Source organism: Carassius gibelio, chromosome A14 (genome assembly GCF_023724105.1).
Source record: "Carassius gibelio isolate Cgi1373 ecotype wild population from Czech Republic chromosome A14, carGib1.2-hapl.c, whole genome shotgun sequence".
Taxonomy (NCBI): Eukaryota; Metazoa; Chordata; class Actinopteri; order Cypriniformes; family Cyprinidae; genus Carassius; species Carassius gibelio.
This window is the reverse complement of record NC_068384.1, coordinates 19,862,103-19,875,259: the sequence shown is the minus strand read 5'-3', so window position 1 is coordinate 19,875,259 and position 13,157 is coordinate 19,862,103. Positions and strand designations below refer to the sequence as shown.

The 13,157-nt window shown below is 36.7% G+C and overlaps 1 protein-coding gene across 1 annotated transcript; it reads left to right on the top strand.

Annotated features, from left to right (window-relative positions):
* Positions 1-237: 237 nt before the first annotated feature.
* Positions 238-8,822, top strand: LOC128027096 (uncharacterized). Its single transcript, XM_052614404.1, has 10 exons — positions 238-1,179; positions 1,555-1,742; positions 2,821-3,017; positions 4,228-4,551; positions 4,730-4,963; positions 5,959-6,006; positions 6,282-6,386; positions 7,138-7,209; positions 7,488-7,651; positions 7,956-8,822. The coding sequence occupies exons 1-10, from the start codon at positions 238-240 to the stop codon at positions 7,986-7,988; spliced, it is 2,307 nt and encodes a 768-aa protein (XP_052470364.1). The 3' UTR covers positions 7,989-8,822.
* Positions 8,823-13,157: the final 4,335 nt, after the last annotated feature.

Genomic DNA, 13,157 nt, shown 5'->3' with positions numbered 1-13,157 from the left:
TCTATCTATCTATCTATCTATCCCTTTCAGTCAGTCACGTTCAACGTTACGTCAGTGACTGACAAAATCTCGCTAGAGAGACGAATCGCCTTCGAGTGTTGACAAAACGAGCATATGAATATTGGTGTATGAGATTTGCATCGCGTATCCTGCCCCTACAAGCACATTATGGTCCGTACGGACAATACTGCGTCCATTGTGTACATCATACACCAAGCCGGTCTGTGCCTCTGTCGCATGTCGCAACTCACCCACCATCTCCTCCTTTGGAGTCAGAAGCATCTGAGGTCGGTTCGTGCTGTTCACGTCCCAGGCGAGCTCAATCGTGCAGCCAACGAGCTCTCACGACAGCCCGAACTTCCGGGAGAATGGCGACTCCACCCCGAGACACTTCAGGGACGCTCAGGTAGACCTGTTTGCCTCCCCGGATATGTCCCACTGCCAGCTGTTTTACTCCCTGTCCGAGGGGACCCTTGGCATGGATGTACTGGCACACAGCTGGCCTCTGGGTCTAGGCAAGTATGCATTACCCCCAGTGAGCTTTCTCGCACTGTGCAAGGTCAGGGAGGACGAGGAGCAGGTACTCTTAGTGGCGCTATACTGGCCCAATCGGACTTGGTTCCCAGAACTGATGCTCCTTGTGACAGCCCCTCCTTGGCGTGTTCCCCTGAGGAAGGATCTCCTTTCTCAGAGAGGGGGCACCTTCTGGCACCCATGCCCAGACCTTTGGAATCTCCATGTATGGTCTCTGGAAAGAACCGCCGTAGATGCCCGATCATGGTTGTGCTCTCCTTTCTGCAAGATGGGCTGGAGCGAAGGCTGTCTCCCTCCACTATCAAAGTGTATGTTGCCGCTATTGCCACACATCACGATGCAGTAGATGGCAGGTCCATTGGGAAGCATGACCTGGTCATCAGGTTCCTTATGGGGGCAAGGAGGCTGAACCCTCCGCGCTCTCGCTTGGTACCCTCTGGGGATCTCCCCTTGATCCTGATGGAATTGAAGCAGGAGCCTTTCCAGCCTCTGCAGTCAGTAGAGTTAAAGTTTCTGTTGCTGAAGACAGTGCTCCTCACTGCATTGGCTTCGGTCAAGAGGGTTGGGGACCTGCAGACATTTTCGGTCGACGATACGTGCCCCAGATATGTGCCCAAAGTTCCCACCACACCCTTCCGGGATCAGGTAGTGAACTTGCAAGCGCAGCCCCGGGAGGAGGCAGACCCAGCCTCCGCTTTGCTCTGTCTCGTTCATGCCCTCAGCATCTACGTGGACCACACACAGAGCTTCAGGACCTCAGACCAGCTCTTTGTCTGCTTTGGTGGACAGCAGAAGGGAAAGGCTGTCTCCAAACAAAGACTTGCCCACTGGATAGTGGAGGCTATAGTCTTAGCATATCAGGCCATCGTTTATCATGCCCCCTTGGAGTGAGAGCACACTCTACAAGAGCTGTTGCCTCCTCCTGGGCTTTGGCATGGGGCACCTCCATAGCAGACATCTGTAGAGCTGCCAGCTGGGCGACACCTTACACCTTTGCGAGATTCTATAATCTCCGTGTAGAGCCTGTGTCCTCTTGCGTACTCGCCCCAGATGGCCTGTAATGCTGGACCGGCTCGGTGTCAATCACACTTGCTGCGCCATTCCCCTCTACGGACTGAAGGAGGGAACGGAGACGTTACGTCATCACAGTTGCTGTACCACCGCTGTACGGCCGGGGCCGGGCCCACGTCTCGGCTCCTCAACTGTTTGTGCGACTGCACGCGCTCTCCTTTTATATGCGCTGCATTGGCTCGTTTTGTCAACACTCGAAGGCGATTCCCTGATTTCGTCAGCCACTGACATAACGTTTCCATTCCCTCCTTCAGGTTACATTCAAAACCCGAGACGTTTCTTTTCAGACTGTTTCTTTTCCCATTCACATTGGTTGGCATAGTAATGACACTAATGTGTAAAGGGTCAGTTCATTGTGAGTCCAACAAATCTGATTTATAAATTGACTGTTAAGATATACATTTTGCACCATTTATCATTTGTAATACCATTGCATGTATAGCCCTATATAAAATATATAAACAGATTTGTGCAGTCCCTAGTTCCAAAGAAATTATCATCACACATAAATTCATTTGATTACATTTGGATATATGTTTAGATATTATCAATGGCTGCTTCTTGTCTTTATCTGTTTTTGTTTACCGTATTTTATAAGTATATAAGTCGCACCTGAGTATAAGTCACATCAGTCCAAAAATACGTCATGATGAGGAAAAAAACATGTATAAGACGCATTTATTTAGAACCAAGAACCAAGAGAAAACATTACCGTCTACAGCCGCGAGAGGGAGCTCTGTGCTGACGGTAATGCTTTCTATTGGTTAATTTCTCTTGGTTCATGTCAAATACATTTTTTATAAATAAGTTGCACTTGACTGTAAGTCGCAGAACCAGTCAAACTATGAAAAAAAGTGCGACTTATATTCCAGAAAATACGGTAGTTGTTTACATTTTTTTGTGTCAGTTTTTGCATTATAATTTCAGTCAAACATATAAAACCCTTTGTTAACCCAAACTACATATAAAAGCTTGATCAGTCACATAAACGTAATCAGAATCCAGCTACTTATTCCTTTGTTACTCATTGTCAAGTCATTTTACAACCCCTTCCCTCTTGCTTCTTCTAAAACAAGATTTGTTTTTTTACTTTTCTGAAAATGGGCCTAAAAAATACTTATTTTTCAATATTTCTCTTAGTTTCACTCACTTGTTTTAGATGTAAGATCATCTGCCTTCCCCTATAAAAGGAAGCTTCCTCTTTCTTCGCTGAAGGGGTCAGATATTTTCTCATGTGTCAGTCCAGTCTGAGTATCGCTGTGAACAGAGACGAACAGAAGTCCAGACACTGGTGTCACGATCTGAAGCAGCATTTCACTCTTCTGCTGGGATTGGGCTCTTCTGGAAACTGGACATTAGAGAAATGATGCTCCTCTTTGCACTGATGCTGATGCTGCTGCAAACTGCTGAATGTGAGTCACTTTCACATCAAACTCTTTTATGATGCTGTTTAGTCAGGTGAATGTCTATTTTAAAATATTTTTGTTTTGTAATGTTACATTAAGAGTCTGCAGTGAGCTAATCATAGAGTTCCTGATCTTCTTACCAGTTTGTATTTGTAGAGTATTTAAAAATGCCAGAGTGTGTGTTTCTCTCTGTGTTCATTGTGCTGGAAAATATCAGTAATTTTGTAAATGTATTTATTCTTTCAAAAAAATATTTTTTGTATTATATAGACTAGAGGTCTCATCAAATAATGTCTGTCCATTAAACATTATGTCAAAAAGACAAAACATTATTAATAAAGAGAGAAATGTCACAGATTAATGGGACTGAACAGAAAGTGCACGACAAAGACAAAAAATGGTGCATTATCAGAATGTGTTAAAATGCATGAAGTGTTTTTATAAAGTGAAAGCATGATAGTTTATTTTAATAAAATCAGCATTTAGATTCGATTTTTGACTTTTGGCATACAGACTAGCTGATATTATAATGCTTTAAATCAAAATAAAGTTATTTTATCTGTCAAGTGACATGACTTTATTTAGTGTATAAGTTATAAGTCAGAAGAGACACATATTACACTTTCCTTACAGAAAAGAGTTAAGCATCTCTTTATATTACTATTACTTGCACTACTGTCTGTTCATCCAGGAACACTGTATAATCCATTTGCACATTGTAATATTTTCTATGCACTTTACTGTCCATTGCAATACTGTAAATTATGTTCATAGTTCTGCCTATAGTGTACATACACTTTTACATAGCCCATCTGTATAGTATGTTCATAGTACACCTATCTGTATATCGTGCTTATAGTATTTAATATCTGTAAATTATGTCCATAATACTTACCTGTATAGTTATTGTACATATTATAGACCTTTATTCTGTACTTACTGCTTATTGCACTTCTGGTTAGATGCTAACTGCATTTCGTTGCCTTGTACCTACATGTGCAGTGACAATAAAGTTGAATCTAATCTAATCTAATCTAATAACAAAGAAAAAAAAAGCATTATTTAGATGATATGTGTGAGATCATATCAAGAGTCTGTCATATGTTTCTTCTGTTGAACTTTAAATCTGTAAACCTTTGTGTCATTTATGTTTGATTTTATTTAATAAAGGAAGACATATTTATACTCTATTATATGTGTGTGTGTTGTTCTTCAGGTCTCTGCTGGTTAAATCAGACCGATCCCTGTTATGCAGCTTTGGGACACAAATTCAATCTGCCGACGGTGCTGGACGCTAGTAAATATGACATGAAGATACAAAAGAGAATAAACAACAGTAGCAGAAATGGTCCAGTTTGTAGAGTTAAATATGGTAGGATGAAGGATTGTGATCTTTATAGTAACAGACCTGAGGTTGCATTAATTAATGGCACTCTGATAATAAACCGTGTGATCAGAGCAGATTCAGGGAATTACACAGTAACACTCTCTCGCTCAGATGGCACAGAAACATCTACAGATCTTCAAGTGAATGTTGAAGGTACAGAAACTCATGCTCTCCAAAGACCTCACTGTCATGTACATGAATCACTTCCATTAGATTATTTTTAGAGTGAAATATCAGCATGTTACTTATTGTACACTGCATACTGATGACATATGAAAGCATTTCAAACAGTCATTTGAGTCATGTGACTGTCACGTGTCCCTCCCTCCAGCTCCTGTTGGCTCAGTGGAAGTGTTCATCAGCTGTTCCTCCAGTGGGGCGAGGAGGGCGTCCTGCTCCTCGGAGGGCGATCAGCTCCTCTACAGCTGGACTTTGAATGGAGATCCACTGATGGATGGCAACTCCAGCATTGATCTGGATGAGGGAACTGATGGAAACATCACCTGCGGTGTGAAGAACCATGTCAGTCACAGACAGATGACCATTAGTCTGAAACCTTGTTCCGGTGAGCTTTTAATACATGAATGTCAACGAATTTATAAAACCAACAGCAACAAGAGAGATGAAGATGAGCGAATCTCACAAAACCTGTCAAGAACATGCCAAACTCACACTTCACCATAAAATCCTCTTATGCCAGAGTGCAGTGTGTATTCTGATTGGCTGTAATGGTTTTACCTCCTCTGGGACTGTTTACTTTTTAGTTGATTCGATTGAATTTTTTAATTAAGTGAGACCAGATTCATATAAACCTTTCTGTGTTTATTTGTTGTTTATCTGTAGTTTATTTACTTACCTTTTCACTTATTATTAAACAAACATTTAACCACAAAATCAAAAGAAATTATATTTTGCATGAGGAAAATGAGAACTACAGCCATTACATTTACAACAATACATTTTATTTGCATTTTGACCCTTTTTCATGACAATTAAATGCACTGCCTAAATTTGCTTTACTTTAATGTTCTAAAAAAAAAATGTTGTTACAATTGTAATTATTTACTGTGCTAATTGTTCTTTGATTCTTATTACTGCAATTGCATATGTTACATATCTGTGAGGTACATTTTATGATGATAATAATATGATTTTAATTGCCATAATTTTTTTTACTATAGTTATTTTCTACGTATTAATTGCAATTAATATTGTTTTTGCACTAATGTATTAAGAATTTACATTATTTTCTTAGAATTTTCATCTTATGTCAGGTATTTGATGCATTAATGTCAGTGCAAAATGATTTAATGCTCCTTAAAACATTCTGTGAAGCATGAATGCAAAATATTACTTACCGTAATTACAGTAACATAATACTTACAGTCGGTCCAATTTTGAACTGAAATGTGACCAGGACGTGACCTAGACAGGTTTGACGAGAATCAAACAAATCAAATGTCTTAATTAGCCACCTAATACTTCAAATTTAATAATTTCTCTGCAGTAATTTATATTAAGGGATAAAAGGGGTGATTCTGCAATGATGTTTTATTACAGGACCATCTACTGCATCTGAGACCTCAACAGTAAAGGATTCAAAATATGGTATGAGTTTCTCAAAAGCTGGTGAATCTCACCCATGGAGTGTTTCTTTCATCGATGTGTGTTTGTTAAAGCAACAGAAAATACTGCAAATTACAAATAAACCTAATAATGATGGTTTTGAGAGATCTACAAGGTCCTTTAACTAATTTACTGTGCTATTAATTGTATGTTTTTGTTAAAGTTGTTCTTGTTGCTGCTCCAGTTGGTACGAATGAACTTTTCTAAGCAGTTTTGTAGTTTGGTTTAAATGAGCTCGTTTTATCTTTCTTCCATAGTTTTACATTCCTCTCTGATTGCTTTGGGCTGCGTTGCGCTGATCTTGATTCTGCTGTTCATCCCTGCATATCACACTTACAAGAAAAAACAGGTCAAGTCAACAGGTCAGTTCATTTTGAATCTGTAGTTCATATACGTACTGATAGAAGTTCAAATCACAGTAGTACAACTCAATGCAAGCTGCAATTACAAAGCCAAAACACTGGTTACACATTCAAATCTTGAGTGGATTTGTGGCTTATTTGTTATATATTATGAATGGATTTGTTTAGTCATTGCACTCCCTTACAGACAGTTTTAAAGACAACTGCACCAAAAGCCAAAAGCAAAAAGCTTATATATGTGGTGAAGATGAACCAAGCCAATTTTAGTGCAAATAAAATAAAATCAAAAATTGTTTGGATTAACCAATGCAAATTGGTGTAAATTTTCAGAAATGCTCTGAAACAACATTGTTCTTCGAATCTCACGAATATGTAGAAAAACTAAATCTTGAGTAAAGCCAATTTGATTGATTCAAAAAAAAAAAAAAAAAATGTAACCATTAATTTTATAATTTCATGATAAAGTTAAACTATGTTATTTTGGAAGGCGCCTTTTATGCGTAGTTTACTTAGAATTTACTCATATTTTAATTTTCAATAAATCTAAGATTAGAGAAGATGTGATCTCACTTCCTGCGTTCTGTATTTACTTTTTTCTTGATATTTCCCATGCAAACAGTTCGATATAAAAAAACATGAATCAGCATGATCTGAGGATGATCTGTTATAGACCTAGTTTTGAAGCCAATACTTTAATGACTGAAATTAGGTTCTAGTTTATCTGTTGCTAATGTCAGTGTTTTCCCATCAGCCACTGCTGCCAGTGCGGACATCATATATGCTGATATCTCTCATAAGAAAAAGGGTGCAAAGAAGAAAACAGGTAAGAAACTCTGCTGTACTCTTTAAAAGCACACAAGACTCTATCAGTTTGTGCTCTACTAGTCTCAATCATTGAATTAGTGATGGTACTTCCTAAACTCAAAGTCACACGGTCACTATCACACACTGAATACAAAAGCCTTTATCACTTTAGATTCAGACAGTAGTTTAAAAATCACATAGTTTAACATTTGAACACTGCATTTTTGATTAAGATAATGTTTGCAAACTCTGAATCAAATGGAACAGCTTTAAATGTCCGGTAATGTCTCTGTTCAGAAATACTCCCCGCTGATGTGGAATATGTCGAGGTCAAATGTCAGAAAAAGAGGAAGGAGAGGAAAGAGAAGAAAGAGGAAGAAGTTGAGTACGGCGAGGTGATGTTCACTCTGAACCGCTCAAACGCTCACCTGCAGCCTCAGCATGAGTGTGTTTATTCTCAGGTACATGCACAACAAGGGCTGTGCAACATCGCACTTTCCCTGGGAAATTAAGTGTGTATGCTCACTTATGTTTCACTTTGGGAGATGTACAGTTTTACATAAAGCACATATCTCTTTTGCATATGCACTGTGAATTATTTTGTATAACAAGTTAATGATGTTACTGTAGGAAGGTAGAGCTTGAGCTTTAAAAGGGATAGTTCACCCAAAAAAGGAGCTTACGCTACTTCTACGTCACCCGCAGGAACGCATGTAAGAGATTACGGTTTATAAAGTTTTAAATATGGATATTTTTCTTACACAGATGAATCGAGTCACTTCAGAAGGCCTTTATTAACCCCCCGGAGCCGTGTGGGGCACTTATTATGATGGATGGATGCACTTTATTGGGCTTGAAAATCTCAACACCCATTCACTGGCATTATGATGATGGGAAGAGCCAGGAGATTTTTTTTACTTAACTCCTATTGTATTTGTCTGAAAAAGAAAGCCAAATAGGATGAATTGAGGATTGATTTAAATCATGGGGTAATTTTCATTTTTGGGTGAACTATCCCTTTAATGTTTGTGTGTCTGGGGCTGAACTGTGAGATGTTGAGTAAAAGCGAGACAATGGAAAAAAAGGGAAACCAAATGCATGTTATTTTCCATCAGACAAGCTGTACTGTTTTTAGTGCTTCTCGTGTTGTTCTCAGATCATATGACGGCGAGAAAAAGCTTTAGTGAAAGTCAGCTTTTAATCATGAAGAAATTCATGCTCGATACCTTACATTTCATAAGTTCCACAAGTAGAATTCAAAGAAATATATATGCAGTCATCTTTGTTGCATCTCTGCTGCTTTCATTAAAAATTTAATGTATTCATTAAAAGGAATTAATTTATATTATCCCCCAGTTCTATATTTAAGTATATCCAACTTTATTTGCATGCATACAGAATACTCACATAAAGTGATATATACTATATAGCAAATCTCCACTGTTTTCAGTCATCATAAAATATAACTATATTATCATCCAGCTCTAATCTGGTAAATGCGACATGAAGATGTTGAGCTATTTTAAACATTAACATCATGTTTTTTTTTGTAAAACTGTTTTGTAACAATGTGTATGGTCAAAAGTGCTATATAAATTAATTTGACTTAATAAATAAAGTTTTTAGAGTGAATATTATTATTAATCTATGTGGATCCTTGTTTATTGGTTTCTGGGCTGATTGAGCATGTGTTTCTCAGTCTGTAAGAGTTGAGTTACATCACTTCCTTCAGCTTGAGTTATGTTAATAAATGTGAATTTGTTTTTGAGTTTTTAACCCTTTGTCATTGTGGATTGGGACATTGTTACGAGTGCTCTAGAGAGTCAGTGGTCCCAGGTGACACACACACACACGCACGCACACACGCACACACACACACACACACACACACACACACACACACACACACACACATACATTTTGGTGTCTGTATCACATTCATAGAATACAAATTAAATGCAAATGTATACTTTAATGTTTTAATTCCATTTTGTGAAAATAAAACTTCTTCTGTAACTATACTTCTGTAAGTATACGATAGTCATTATCTTTGCTCATAAAAAATATTATTGAAAAGGCACATTTTAATGTATAGGGAATTGTTTTTTTATTTATTTATAAAAAGTCATAAATATAAATATAATTTCAAGTGACTGGTTATGTCTAAATAGCCTATAGATCTTTGGAGCTTTACTATAATAAATAAACAGATTTATTAATTTATTTACTATTGTAAAAATATATATAAGATGGATATGTCTTATTAATGTCTTTTTTTATATATTAAAAACCCATATTTGTTTTAATTTTAGTTAAAATTTAAGAAATGTTATAATTAATATTTCTATATAGTTTTTATAATATATTTTTATTGAACTTTTTTAGTACTTTAACTTCTAATCATGGGAATTAGAGTTTTTCTTTTTTTCAGGCAACTTGCTGAATTAATTTTTTAACAAGAGAGAACAAGAGAGTAATCTCTTCAAAACAGCAGAAAACTGAAGTGAGGATATATTTTTAAAGCATGATCCATACAGGTGCAGTTATCAAATTTACAGTTTTTCTTCTCTATTTTATTAAAAACCCCGACATGTGTTTGCATATATTTATATATCTTTTACTCAAATGCTCTTGAAACTGAATACTATCTCAGTACTCAACTATGTTTCTGAGGCAAAATCACCCTTTTATTATTTCTTAATAATGAGCTTTTTCGAGCTCCCCCAAATGCTACCTTCACTTAAAACAGCCAATGAAATTGATTTTGGTGTAAAGAATAATATGACATTATTTCATCCTTACATGGCAACAGTGTTTGGCCTATATTAAAAGTGCTATTGTCAATATATGATGTAATATTTTTGAGTAATAAGATTTTTTTTATAATACTGCTATGCCATAATTATTCAACCCCTATTCAACATTGCTGTTTTTAAATCACTTATTTGCATGGTGGGGAATAAAACAGTCTCAAAACACAATTAAGCCTTTAGAAACTCTATTAAAAACAGAATTAGCTTGAGCCGTTACACATACAGTTAGCCCATGCATGTGCTGAAGTTGAGTAGCAAAAATGTCAACAGAGATCTCACAAAAGCTAAAGAGAATACTGTATTACTTTAGAAAGGCTAAAGCTATATGGAGATTTCCAAGACATTGAAAGTTCCTGACACAGCTCTCATCTTTATTTCTTAGCTTAAAGTGTATTTTACCAGAAAACCCTTGAGGGTGTTGAAGAAAAAGCACAATATCATAAAATGTTTAATCAGAGCAACTGAGAAAAACCTGCAATGTACAGACAAAGACTTGCAAGATGACCCAAAGAAAAGAGGGAAACCATTTCAAAGCAGTGTGTAAGAAGAACACTAGACAAGTATGGCCTTCAGTTTGAGACATATTGCAGAATACCACTCTTGATCAAGAAGAACAAAAGGACAACTTGAACTTGTTAAAATACATTTGTGTAGACTTGTGGAGCTCTGGAGGAATGTTATATGGAGTGATGTGACCAAACTGGAACTTTTTGGACCCATGGATCAGCGGTTTGCTGCAAAAAAGGCAAAGCTCATAAGCAGAAGAACACCATCTCCATCCTCAGACTTGGAGGTGGATCAGTCCTGTTATGGGGTTTCTTTACTGTAGAAGGAAGTGGAAATCATAACTGTATGAAGGACATCATGGATTCTTTGAAGTATCAGGACATTTAGACAAGAATTGTGATGCCTTTAGTGCAAAAACTGAAGCTGATGATCAATGGACTTTCCTGCAGGACAGTCATACCAGAGTACACATCCAAATCTACTACTGCTTGGTTCAGGGATCAGATTCAAAGTAGCCACCTTTTGCTTTGATTACTGCTTTGCACACTCTTGGCTTTCTCTTGATGAGCTTCAAGAGGTAGTCACCTGAAACGGTCTTCCAACAGTCTTGAAGGAGTTCCCCGAGAGATGCTTAGCACTTGTTGGCCCTTTTGCCTTCTGTCTGCGGTCCAGCTCACCCCTAAACCATCTGGATTGGGTTCAGGTCCGGTGACTGTGGAGGCCAGGTCATCTGGAGCAGCACCCCATCACTCTCCTTCTTGGTCAAATAGCCCTTGATGCCTTCAGTGTGACTCTACAATTTTCATAGTCATGAAAATAAAGAAAACTCTTTGAATGAGAAGGTGAGTCCAAACTTTTGGTCTGTACTGTATATATATATATATATATATATATATATATATATATATATATATATATAAAATCTACAGTAAATTGTGTTCCACAGGAGAAGAATAGTATTATTTTGTTGAATATCTTACTTATATACTCCAAACTGAAGACCAGCTCTTGATAATGTTTCAGAGGCGAAATCACATTGTTCCTTATCATTTCCTCATAAGCCAATGAAATTAAATTCAGCGTCAAATATAATAAGACATGACATAATGACAGTAAAGCAATTTTATTTAGAACTATTTCGGAAGATGGAAGTTTATATTGGACTGAAGTGTGACTTCTGACACACATTTTGACCCGGTCGTCAAACTCAAACGTATACTTTTGATAAATGTGCGTTGCGTTCCTTCAGAGGAGGTGAGTGGTGACATTGTGAAACCGATCAAACATTAACAGTTCAGATGCATGATCTTGAAGGACAGGAGATGAACGTTACTGGCATCAGGTCTTTATTGGCTCTTTAATTGACACAAATCATCTGACCGAGCTGCAGAAACAGACCCCATCCGATAACGTCCGTGCGGCCCGCCGCTTCTCCTCGACCTCTGGCTTCTCTGTCAATGATCCACTTCACTGAACACACACTTCAGCTTCTGTTTTTATCAATAAGCTGCGTTTGTTTCCTTGTGTTATCACGACTTATGATCCACAGGGCTCATTGTGATCGGTAAACACTCACACGCAAACTGGTTTCCACCCTCTCAAAGTACAGCGGGGTTTAGAGCTTGTCACAGCATGTCAAGGTCATATTTGCCAAAAAAACAAAAACAACAAAAAGGCATTGTTTTCCCAAATAAAATATATAAACAAAGGAACACTTTTATTAAAGCATTTATATATATATATAATACATAATAAAACTATTTTTAATGCATTAAGTATAGCTTGTAATGCAGCTTGTATGATCCCATGCAAAATCGAAATTTGCATTATAATGCATTGCACTTCTTCATAGTTAGATCTTTAGAACATATAATGCATTAAAACACACGACAAACAAGGAATCTGCAAATAGTGCATTTTAATTCTGGTTATAATTACTTACGAAAAGATATAATGTATTATAATGTCAATTATGAATACCTTTATAATGCATTATACAAAAAAGCTTCAAGTGTTACCAAACTCTAAAATGTGCAAAGAATTAACATATTATTTAAATTGCGAAGTATTTCTACAACTTTATAGTATTTCGTTTATACTGAAAAAAAGCACAATATTTTATGAAAAATTTATTACTGTGATGAGATTCGTCATTGAGAATAACGGCACTTACATAAAACTCAAAAGTAACAATTCTCATCACAATATAGAGATTTTGGAGGAAAATGTTATTAATTGTTGTGAAAATAGATCATGATAGGTAAAAATTGATAGCCTGAATGCACTGTAAGTCGCTTGGATAAAAGCGTCTGCTAAATGCATAAATATAATAAATATAATATAAAATATAAAATGCAAAAAAAAAAAAAAAAAGATAATTTTTCTCCTCAAATATTATTTTTTTATTCAAATTATGCACTGTTTACAAATGAATGATTACACAGAAGCACCAGTTCAAAAAAAGAAGTAATTTTTCCATCATCCCGCATGTGTAAAATATTTAACATAGTAAAGCAAAGCAGTAGTGATACAAATATATCATCAGATCATCATCAGTAGTTTTGGCAGGTCATATCAAAAGCAGTTTAGACATCTAGAAACCATTATGACGCGTGTCTTCAGTCGTTCAACATACTCTGAGATTAAA